Here is a 12,204-nt window from a genome sequence, read left to right as displayed (position 1 = left end):
CCATCCTTCGAGCTCTTGTTCCGTTGGCTCTGACGCCCGTTTTCGCGTCAGAGCTACTCTTTTCCCTCGTCTTCAGGGCTAAGGTCCTCGTCGCTAGATAGCTGCGAGTCTCCTGCTTGGTCGTCGGGAGGGCTAACCCTGGCCGTACGTTGTTGGTCGGGTTGTCGGGCCCGACGGGGACAGCTGGCCACTAGGTGTTGTTTGGACCCACACTCAAAGCAAGCCTTCCGTTCGTCTGCGGCGGGTTCCCTGCGGACCCGTTGCTTCTCCTGAGCGGCCTTATTGACACCTGTCATCTTAGTGTCTCCCTCGTAGTCTCGTGTCTGACCGGGACCTTGTGGCCGTTGGCGGCTGCGATTTGGTTGGTTCCTTTCCATGGGGTAACGGCTGCGACGCTGCGACCTCTCTGAGACTGTCTCTCTTTCTGGGCCCAACCTCTCGAGCTTCCACGCCACTTCTTGAACTCGTTCGATCCACAGGTTGTAAGTCGTTGGGAGCTCGACGGTGACTAAGCTGCGATGCAGCCGCTCGTTTAAGAGTCCTTCTAAAAAGGTAATCTTCACCTTGTCTTCCCAGGTTGTTCCTCCTGCTTCTGCAATGTGTTGTTCGAACTTCGGTAGAAAGGTGGCGAAGGACTCATTGGCCTTCTGGCGGCGCTCTAGCAGCGAGCTCGTCGCGCGTGCCTGTATATTTCGGTCTTCGTTGGATCGGTCGAGATATTCCATAAAATCCTCGGGGTCGCGGCGACCCCCCGTGCCTCCCGCTCGATAGAACGCTGCGACTAGGCTTTGGGCTTTTTGTGATAAGCATGAGTTGATCAGGTAGAACCTCTCTTGGCTTGTTGGGTAGAACTCGGCATCTAGTAAGAGTTTATCGCGCATCTGCTGCGACCACGAAGGGTATTCGCGGCGATTTCCCGAAAACTTAGGAGGGTCTGGGAGGGGTTTGCGTCGGGGTATGGTTCTGGGCACCGCTGGCGGTTCAGGGGTGATTTCGTTCGTGATAGGCTCCTCGGGAGGGTCGTTCGGAGGGAGCTGCGTGTTCGCTTCGTTCTCGATGAAGGGGGGCTGGTGATTGGTAGGTGGGTGGGGCTGTTGAAACGTCTGGAACTGTGTGGACAGGTGCATGACCTGCTCTTGGAGTGGCCCAAGAGTATTGGCCAGCTGTTCGCCATTGGCTGCCCGCGAGCGCTCTGCTTCCTCGATGCGTAGTGATAGGTTATCGAGTTGACTCTGCAGGGGTGCCATGAACTGGCTCAGTCGATCCCCGATCAGGTTCATAAGGGCGGTGTCCCTCACGGACATTCCCCCGGGGTTACCTTCTTCCATTGCGTAGATTCGCAATGAGCTCTCTGCTACCGAGTAGCGAGCTATGGTTGAGTCTTAGATAATGCTAGGGTCGGACCGGAGCTTATGCAGCTAAGGTGAACTGGTTGATTGAATATCTAAGACTAAGGAAGGGAGAGAAAAGGAAAAGAACTAGCTGTGGCCTCGCTGCGGGTTTTGTGCAGGGCTCGCAGCGGGGCTACGGAGAAGGATTTCTCCGGTCTTGGTTTTTCCAGGGGGAAACAACCTTCCTCACGGGTTCGCCCGTAACAGGTAGGCATTGGAGTCTATAGCTATATATTAAGCTTTAAGACTATACTTTCTGGGTTAAGAGGAATAAGCCTAGCTCCTCTAAAAGCTAACTTAATATTTTTTTCTATTATAATAGCCTAAAATATAGCATAAAAGGCTAAAAAGAACTTAGTCTTTAAAATATAAGTTATAAAGCATTTAATTAAATGCTTTATTTCTTAATTATAAGCGCTCTTAAGCATGCTAAAGCACCTAATATTAAGGGGCTAAAGTAAATAAGATAAATAAGGCGGCATATAAAGCATAATAATATTATTATCCTAGTAATATCTCTTAAAATTAATAAAATAATAACTTTTATAGCTATTAAGAATTAAGAGATAATAAAAACTAATTAATTAATTAATTATATACTAGTTAAAGTACTTTAGCTACTCTAAACTAGTCTCGTTATTTATCTAGCTATTTTAGGTCATCATAATAGCTTAATCACCCGGGAGGTTGCTTTCTCGGTACTAGTTAGCGAGGTAATATTAGCCCGCACTAATAATAAACGGCAGGATTGCCTAGCCTTTTGCATTAATCACTTAGATAACTATAATCCATTCCTAGTTTCTAGGCTATACTAATTTTAGCTTTCTATGCCTATCTATACCTATAATAACTATTCCGCTTTAAATTATACCTATTATAAAGCTAATCTTATTAAAGTTATAAATATCTTTTAATTAGATATTATATTTCGCGATTATATTTACTATAAATATAAACTAGTTATAGATAATAACTAGATCTTTATATTTAGCTCTTTAGTAATTATATTTCTAAAAAAAACATATCTTAAGGTCTAGGTGCCGCTTAATAAAGTTAGAAGCCTAGCGCTTGCCGATGGGTAGCGCATCATAGTCAGCGAGTAATTAATTAGCTATTTCTTTAATACCATATAATTACAGGGGAAATCCTCGCGAATCTAAGTTAAGAATAAACTAAATAATAATCTATTCCTCTAGATTAAATAGTTTATGTAATTTAGGAATTTAATTATATCGAGATTATATGCCTTTTTAGCGGCGACTTAGCTTTTTAGGGCAGATATTATAGATTAATATAGCGCATTAAATGCGTAATTTTAGGTTATTTTAAAGCGCTTAAAGGGTAAGAAATATATTACCCTCGCTATTAAATTTAGATATATTTAGTAATTAAGAATTAATTAATTAAATAAAAGAAAGAGAGATTAAGGGATTTTTAGGATATATACTTATCTAGGATATAAGCTTATTATATATATTATAAGTATTTTTAAATATATTAAAGTACTTAATATTAAGGGGCTAAAATATATAAAATAAATAAAATAATATATAAAGCTTAATAATTTTTTTTTTATAATATCTCTTAAATTTAATTAAATAATAATTTTTATAGTTATTAAAAATTAAAAAATAATAGTAATTATTTAATTACTTAGCTATATATTAGTTAAAGTGCTTAAGCTACTTAAGACTAGTCTTATTATTAATCTAGTTATTTTAAGTTATTATAATAACCTAATCGCCTAGGAGGTTACTATCCTAGTATTAATTAGTAAGGTAATATTAGCTAGCACTAATAATAAATAATATAATTACTTAGCTATTTATATTAATCGCCTAAATAACTATAATCTATTCCTAGTTTCTAAGCTATACTAATTTTAGCTTTCTATATCTATCTATACTTATAATAACTATTTTACTTTAAATTATATTTATTATAAAGCTAGTCTTATTAATATTATAAAAATTATTTAATTAAATGCTATACTTCGCGATTATATTTACTATAAGTATAAACTAATTATAAATAATAACTAGATCTTTATACTTAGCTCTCTAGTAATTATACTTCTAAAAAAAATATATCTTAAGGTCTAGGTATCGCCTAATAAAGTTTAAAGCCTAATGCGCGCTAATTAGTAGTACGTCGCAGTTAGTAAGTAATTAATTAGCTATTTCTTTTATACTATAAAGCCAGGGGGGAAATCCTCGTGAATCTAGGTTAAGAATAAAGTAAATAAGGATTTATTCCTCTAGATTAGATAGTTAGCATAAATTAGGAATAGTATTAACTCGGGCTTAGATACTATTATATTAGTTAAATAGTATTAAATGCTTGACTTAGTAGAGCTTTATGGCACCTTTAAGACTTAGTTTTAATATATTTTAATAGGCTTAAAGTATAAGAAGGATTCTAGCCTCTTTATTAAACTATAATATATTAGGTAATTAAGAATTAATTAATTAAATAGAGATAATATAAGTTAAGAGATTTTTTATCTAGTTTGCTTGCTATCTGGCTCGCTATATATATATATTACTTAATATATTATTTATTAATTATAAAGCTAGAATATTTCTTACTCTTTAGGCTTATTAAAATTAATTAAAACTTAGCTTTTAATAGGCTATAAGGATCTATAAGGTTAATATATATAATAAGTAAGCGCTATAAACAAGTAAGCGCTATACTTTTCCCTCCTATACCTAACTTTTTATTTAATTAATTAATTATTAATTACTAAATATATTAGACTTAAATACTAAGGCTAGAATACTTCTTACCCTTTAAGCCCTTTAAAATAACCTAAAACTAAGTATCTAAAGCGCTATAGAGATATATAAGATTAATAAGTAGTAGCTATATCGCCGCTAGTAAGGTATTTAATCTTAATATAATATTATTTTAAATTTATATTAATTATTTAATCTAAAGAAATAAATAATAGTTTAATTTATTTTTAACCTAAATATATAAGGTTTTCCCCCTATAATTATATACTATTAAAGTAAGAGCTAATTAATTACTTACCAACCGCGATATACTACTTATTAGTAAGTATTAGGCTTTTAACTTTATTAAGTAATTAAAAAAACTAAAGATATGTTTTTTTTTATAAATATAATTACTAAAGGGCTAAGTATAAAGATTTAAAGAAAATCTAAAAGTAATTTTAGCTTATAGTAAATATAATCGCGAAGTATAATATCTAATTAAATAATATTTAAAACTTTAATAAAACTAGCTTTCTTATATATATAATTATAAGTAAAATAATTATTATTAGCGCAAAAAGGCATAATTAACTAAAATTAATATAGCTTAAAAGCTAAGAATAAATTATAATAATTTAAGTAATTAATATAAAGGGCTAAGTAATTTAGTTATTTATTATAAATATAGGCTAATATTACTTCGCTAATTAATATAAAAAAATAACCTCCTAGGTAATTAAATTATTATAACCTCTTAAAATAATTAAACTAATAATAAGACTAGTTTTAAATAGCTAAAATATTTTAATTAATATATAATTAAGTAATTAAATAATTATTATTATTTTTTAATTCTTAATAGCTATAAAAGTTATTATTTTATTAATTTTAAAAAATATTATAAAAAAATAAAATTATTATATTTTATATATTACTTTATTTATTTTATTTATTTTAGCCTCTTAATATTAAGTATTTTAATTTATTTAAAAAGGCTTATAATTAAGAAATAAAGTATTTAATTAAATATTTTATTATTTATATTTCTAAGACTAAGTTTTTCTTAGCCTTTTATATTACTTATTAAGTTATTATAATAAAATAAAATATTAAATTTACTTTTAAAAGGGCTAAATTTATCCCTCTTAACCTAGAAAGTATAGTCTTAAAGCTTAATATATAGCTATAAACTTTAATGCTAATTAAAGAGGAGGCTAGGCCTTTAACCCCTTAGGCTTTAAATACCTTAAGGATAGTACTTAAGGCTAAATCTTAGTCTAAATACCTTAAGAGATAAATTAAAAGGTATAAAAGTAGCTCCTTAGAGTTAATTCTAAGAGCCTTAAAGTCTCTTATAAAAGAAATAAAGGTAATAATATATAAGAATATATTATTAAGGGCTAAGGTTAAGGACCTTTAAGAGGTAAATAAGATATTAAGCTAGCGCTAGAGGGCAAAAAGGACTAAACTATAGCGAAGAGGGGTAATAATAATAAAAGAAGAAAGGTAAATAATTAATTAGATAGATATAAATATATAAATAGTAGCTAAATTATTAAAAAGTAATAGTTAAGAAAGGTTAATATAACTAAGAGTTTAGTATTATAGAGTATATAATAAGCCTAGTTATAATATTAAAATATATTAAGTAGTAATTAAGACCTCTAGGGAAGAATATAATAAGTAGTTTTAATTAATTAATTAATTTATTATATTTTTATTATAATTTTATTAAAGAGGGTTAAGAAAAGTATAGTACTTACTTATTTATAGCGCTTACTTATTATATATATTAATCTTAATACTTTTATTAATTGCTATAAAGGGATTTAATCTTAATATAATATTATTAATAAATTATATTAATTATTTAATTTAAAGGAATAAATTATTATTTAATTTATTATTATAAAAGACTAAAAAATATAAACTATAAGGTCTAAATAAGGTATAGGATAAGTAATTAAAATAAGAGGAGAATAAGTAGTAGATTTAGTCCTTATAAAGAGCTAATTAGTTAAATAAGGAATTATAAGCTAATAAAAATAAGTTAAAAGATAAATAAGAGTATATAATAAAAGGCTAGCTTCTAATTAATAGTCTTATTACTTGTATTAGTTAAGAATCTTTAGAGCTATTTCTAAGAGAGGGTTTATAGCTTATATAGCTAATAAATCAGAATCTATTAGCCCGACTCGGATAGAAGTTATACTATTAGATAGTTCTAATTCCAGGCTTTAAAACCCTATTAGTTTTATTAAAAACGGATAACTAAAAGCCGGGCTATAGTTAGAAGAAGTTAAAACCCTTAAAGGTTTTAAACTAAGAGTTTTAAAACCAGGTGGAAAATACCTAATAGAAAGGCATGGCTTTATTAGCTTTATCGGGCTGTATAAGAGCCCTAAGTCCGAAGTCACGTGACCCTTCCTAAAAGGGTAATATGACCTAAAAGGGGCATTATTATAACTCCTTAATATCTTACTTATCTAAGCATATATAGCTTAGGTAAGCAAATTATAAGATAGCGCATAAGCTATAATATAGGATAATAAAATCCTAGGCTTATATCTTATAAGCCTATTTTTCTAGAATTATATTTATAAAAGACCTTTATTTTAAGGACTTTTATACTATTAGGTATTTTCCACCCGGTTTTAAAACTCTTAGTTTAAAACCTTTAAGGGTTTTAACTTTTTCTAACTATAGCCCGGCTTTTAGTTATCTGTTTCTAATAAAACTAATAGGGTTTTAAAGCCTAAAATTAAAACTATCTAATAGTATAACTTCTATCCAAGTCGGGCTAATAGATTTTAATTTATTAGCTATATAAGCTATAAACCCTCTCTTAGAAATAGCTCCTAAGATTAAAAAACCAATACAAGTAATAAGACTATTAATTAGAAGCTAGCCTTCTATTATATACTCTTATTTATCTTTTAACCCACTTTTATTAGCCTATAATTTCTTATCTAACTAATTAGCTCTTTATAAGGACTGAATCTACTGCCTATTCTCCTCCTATTTTAATTACCTACCCTATACCTTATTTAGACCTTATAGTTTATATTTTTTAGTCTTTTATAAAAGTAAGATAAGGTTATAGTATATAACTTAGATATTTATTAGGTTATAATACTTATTATATTTTTAAATATAATATATATAATAAGCAAGTGCACTAAATAAGCGAGTATACTAAAAATCCCTTATTTAATATTATTACTATTTAATTAATTAATTCCTTATAACTAGAGATATCTTAATTAAATAAAGAAGCTAAATTACTTCTTATACTTTAGGCCCTTTAAAATAACCTAGATTTAAAACTATAATAAACTATAAGGCTCTACTAAGTTAATTACTATGCCTTATATTATCAGCATAATAGTATATAATCTTAATATAATACTATCCTAAAATTATATAAATTATTAGATCTAGAGGAATAAATTATTATTTAATTTATTCTTAACCTAGATTTACGAGGATTTCCTCCCTAGCTATATAATATAAAAGAAATAACTAATTAATTACTTATTAACTATAATATATTATTAATTAGCATACGCTAGGCTTTAAACTTTATTAAGTAATACCTAGACCTTAAGATATATTTTTTTCGCAAATATAACTACTAGAGAGCTAAGTACAAAGATCTAATTATTATCCGTAATTAATTTTAGCTTATAGCGAATATAATCGCAAAGTATAGCATCTAATTAGATAATATCTATAATATTAATAAGACTAGCTTTCTTATAGGTATGATTATAAGCGGAATAGTCATTATAGGCATAGAAAGGCATAAAAAGCCAAAAGCAGTGCAGCCTAGAAACCAAGAATGGATTATAGTTATTCAGGCGATTAATGCAGAAGGCTAGCCAATCCCGCCGTTTATCATCAGTACGGGCCAATATTATCTCGCCAACTAGTACTAAGAAAGCAACCTCCCGGGCAATTGGGCTATTGCGATAACTTAAAATGGCTAGACTAATAATAAGACCGGTCTCAAGTAGCTTAAGCACTTTAACCAGTGCATAACTAATTAATTAATTAGTATCTATTATCTCTTAATCCTTAATAGCTATAAAAGTTACTACTTTATTAAATTTAAGAGATATTATAAGGAAAATAAGATTATTAAGCTTTATATACTACTTTATTCCTCTTATCTACTTTAGCCCCTTAATATTAAGTGCTTTAGCATGCTTAAGAGTACTTATAGTTAAGAAATAAAGCATCTAATTAAATACTCTATAACCTATGTTTTAAAGACTAAGTTCTTTCTAGCCTTCTACGCCGTATTTTAAGCTACTATAATAAAATAAAATATTAAGGGGGCTTTTAGAGAAGCTGGGCTTATTCCTCTTAATGCGGAAAATATAATCTTAAAGCTTAATATATAGCTATATACGCTAACGCCGGTTAAGGAGGCAGCTAAACTATTAACCCCTTGGGCCTTAAGGACCCCAAAGACCATACTTAAGGCTAGATCTTAGTCTAAATACCTTAAAAGACGAATTAAAAGGCATCAAAGCAGCTCCCTAGAGTTAATTTTAGAAGCTCTATAGTCTCTTATAAAGGGAACAAAGGCAGTTATGCATCAGGTAGCCTTATTAACCGCTAAGAATAAAGACCTTTAAGAGGCAAATAAAATACTAAGCCGGCACCAGAGGGCAAAAAGAACCCAACTATAGAAAAGAGGGGTAATAACGGTAGAGAAAGGAAGGCAAGTAATTAATTAGATAGATATTAATGCATAGGTAATAGCTAAATCGTCGAGAAGTAGTAGTTAAGGGAGGTTAGCGCGACTAGGTATTTAGCGTTATAATATCTACGGTAAGCCCGGCCATAATATAAGAACCTATCAGGTAGTAATTAAGATATCAGGGGAAGAGTATAGTAAGTAGTTTTAATTAATTAAATGGTTTATAGTGTTTTTATAGCGATTTCTATCTTTAAGGTAGAGATTTTTAATATACTTACTTATCTAGTATACTCGCTTATTATATATGTTATTTAAATATTTATATTTATTATTTTTTTACTTATTATAACCCTCGTTACTACTTATAATGTCTTGCAACTCCTTAAGAATAGCATAGTCTAATCCAAATCCCAAGGAGGTTACTGTCAAATGTAACGATGTATTATCTTGTTGTTCTCTGTGTGTTTCTCGGCGAAGCCTCGCAAAGGGGAAGGCGCATTTCTGCGATTTCCCAATTGAGCCTAGTGTCATCACATGACACCCTTCAAGGCATGTTGCAGGCTGTCACATTTGACAGTTACATTCCCATGCATTGCCATTTCTCCCCAATGCACTGGGTCTGTTTGACCTGACCCGATAACATCATCTTCTTCTGTAGCATCAGCATACGGACTCTTATTAGAAATGTGCAGGGATACACTGGCGTTAGTTTCCACGATTTGTCTGAGAGGATTTCTCGGGCCGAGCCGAAGATCTCTCTCACTTGCTGAGTGGGCCATCGAGCTGACGTCGCAGGGCGTTGGTGTCTCGACATGGCACTCGAGGAGGTGCTGGTGCTTACCAGCATCGGGGTTGGAGCCGGTTTCTGGGTATGCCTCCCTGCCGTATGCGAATTCAGGTTCAAAAATAGTAAGGTCTCCAAGTACGCCCATGCTATCAACGTCTGGCACGTCTTGGGCGCCCAGGTTCGCGTCCTGTTTGCCATCTCCTGGCTCTAGGGGCACAAAAGTCAAGCCTTTCGCTCCCCAACCACTGGCCAGGCCAAGACATGGTGTAACCGGTATGCCTACGCCGAAAACAGGATCCGGAAATACGTCATCAAGGCTGAGAGGCAAGTCCCCTTTGCCCGGCAGTTTTCCTCTGCTGATGCTAAAGTCCATCGCGGTCACCAGGCACAGATACTGTCTCGGTTTCAGGCGGAGAATTTGCGTCCAGCTCGTTAAGGTTTGTGAGTCTCCCGATCGGATTTGTCTCGCCCGAAAGCATTGATAAGCTGTTGTGACGTTGCACTTGACAGCTTCGATCACCCATTCAACGGCGGTGTGTCGTGGCCTGCACGCCTCAATAGCCTGGACCAGAACGTCGATCTGGGTTTGATTGCCACGAGCCGGCGGCGTGGTGCTGTAACTCGGGATCCAACCGATCCAGGCGTCCTGGCTCAACTTGGTGTCTAGGGCTTGGAGGGCCAAAGGAAAGGCAGTGCAGCCGATGCTATAGCGGGTGATGGTTAGGAATTTGTCTCATTGAGGTGGATACGCGGGGCGTTGCTCACACGCTCAACGGCAGCCACTGGGCAAGACGCAGGCGTACCAATTCTTCCAGGCACTCTGTGACCCGACGCAGTGCTTCCTCTACCTGATTGCCATTCTCATCAAGACTCCAGACTTGGTAGTCGAGTCCCAAAGAAGCGGCTACCATATCAAAATGCATCATCTCATAATGACAAAGAGTCGTCATTGCCGAGCTAAAAGGATATTGGGGTTAGCTCAACTGGGTGGTTCTGCGTGCGGGTGAAACTGACTAGTAGTATAAATCTAGGACCCTCATGAACAAGGTGAGCGAATCTCTTGATGCAGCTGAGGGAGCAGCATCTTGAGCTACTTGGCCGTCCAGTTTCGCTTTTAAGTGTTGGGCGGTGGCCTGCCATTGTTGAAGCGTAGATTTGCACTCCCTGATATTGTTTGTCACGGCATCAGCCCGAGGAACGAATGGCCTTGAGCTGTGCTGGAGGGCCGACACCATGGTAAGAATATCCGTCAGCACCACGCAGAGTTTGACCAGCTCCACCAGTATGTCTGACAGGAATGACTTGGTTGTGGCGGTATACACCTTGGACATGTGGATCTCTTCAGCCACATCTGATAGTTCAAGCGGAGGGCTGCAGCCGAAATCAAAGTTGGAATGGTCAATGTTGATGCGCCGGCGGGAAGTCAACGGCATCACACGGTCCCGAATGATGCAGCACCACCACAGGCGCTTGAGGCAATTCCTCGACGAGACTTGGCCTGCACTCCCCTGGCATCCAACAGCAGGAATCGACTGGTACTGGTGTGCCTTAGCCTCCCTGGCCTGGAAGATGGCAATGTTGAGCCACATTGCACCCAAGCGTGCCGATTCCGTATGATCAAGCGGCGTGAGGTGAGAGTGTGAAAGGAGGATAGCAGCTTGTGCAAGGGAAACCGGAGATGGCTCGCAATTGAAGTCAAACAAGAGCTTTTTCGCCCGTTGGCGTTAGTCCACTGGTAAAGGAGGTCGGACGATACGTCCACAACGTACCTTGGCGCGTCTATAGAAGGCAGTTTTGGCGCCATGAGCGTTCTCGAACCCAAGCGCCAAGATAGCACTGCTAGAAACAAACTATAGCCGAATTAGCAGCAGGCATCATCTCGCCATCTTGTGAGACTCACACTTGCACAAACGAACAAGATTGCCTGCATTACTATCATGGTCACTTTGCCGGCCGTGTCGTTGTGCGGGCGCTTGCCCTCATATGCGGCCCAGAACTCGGCTTCATTGAGCAGAGGCAGCATAGGGTGGACATGCAGAAAGTAATGTCGAATAAATTCATCAAGAATCGGCCTCTGAGGAAGGGTGAAGCATCCTTGCGCAACGAGGAATTCTCGATCCTGATCAAATATTGAACGGATCGTAGGTGCTTGGAGAAAGGAATAACTCGGGTAAGCGAGGCTGGTCGCCTCATCCCGCAGCTGCTGGTGGGCAGATGAATTTGCAGTGCGTAGAGTCGTAGATTCGTCTGCTGTCGATGCGGCGGAAGGGACGTAGTACCCGCTTGGTTGATGGGTCATCGAGGATGTTGGCGATGAGATTGGTTGGCTGGCCCCAGAAATGGAATCAAGGTTGCCTGAGGGACGCCGCCGCCTTGGAGATGGCTCGTTGAATGGTCTACAGGATTTGAGGGTGGAGGCCGTCGTGGGTTGACATCGTCGAGTCAAGTCACAACTTGTTCCGTCGAGTTGGCAGTTCACGCATTGCTGTGAGCTGTCAACCGTGACACATCGTACTTTGCGGGAACGGCACAGGCCGCAAGCCCGGGGGGCTCGCCGCCGTGTCTTGGCCTGGGTCGGTTGCATCGTGCTCAGGAGAC

At 35.8% G+C, this 12,204-nt stretch overlaps 2 protein-coding genes across 2 annotated transcripts; both read right to left on the bottom strand.

Moving 5' to 3' along the window:
• Positions 1-53: 53 nt before the first annotated feature.
• On the bottom strand, positions 54-1,328 carry LRP88_02102 (uncharacterized protein; the record flags this gene model as incomplete). The annotated part of the gene is made up of 1 exon (XM_083238773.1): positions 54-1,328. One exon carries the CDS (start codon positions 1,326-1,328, stop codon positions 54-56), a length of 1,275 nt encoding a protein of 424 aa, XP_083105368.1.
• A 9,291-nt stretch (positions 1,329-10,619) lies between these two features.
• LRP88_02101 (fungal specific transcription factor domain-containing protein) lies at positions 10,620-11,905 on the bottom strand (the record flags this gene model as incomplete). Its single annotated transcript, XM_083238772.1, has 3 exons — positions 10,620-11,312; positions 11,376-11,456; positions 11,507-11,905. The coding sequence occupies 3 exons, from the start codon at positions 11,903-11,905 to the stop codon at positions 10,620-10,622; spliced, it is 1,173 nt and encodes a 390-aa protein (XP_083105367.1).
• Between the last annotated feature and the right edge of the window lie 299 nt (positions 11,906-12,204).

The sequence above is a fragment of the Fusarium phalaenopsidis genome, assembly GCF_050370095.1.
Source record: "Fusarium phalaenopsidis strain FUZ10S chromosome Unknown contig_32284, whole genome shotgun sequence".
In the NCBI taxonomy this organism is placed as follows: Eukaryota; Fungi; Ascomycota; class Sordariomycetes; order Hypocreales; family Nectriaceae; genus Fusarium; species Fusarium phalaenopsidis.
This window is presented reverse-complemented; position numbering and strand designations above follow the sequence as displayed.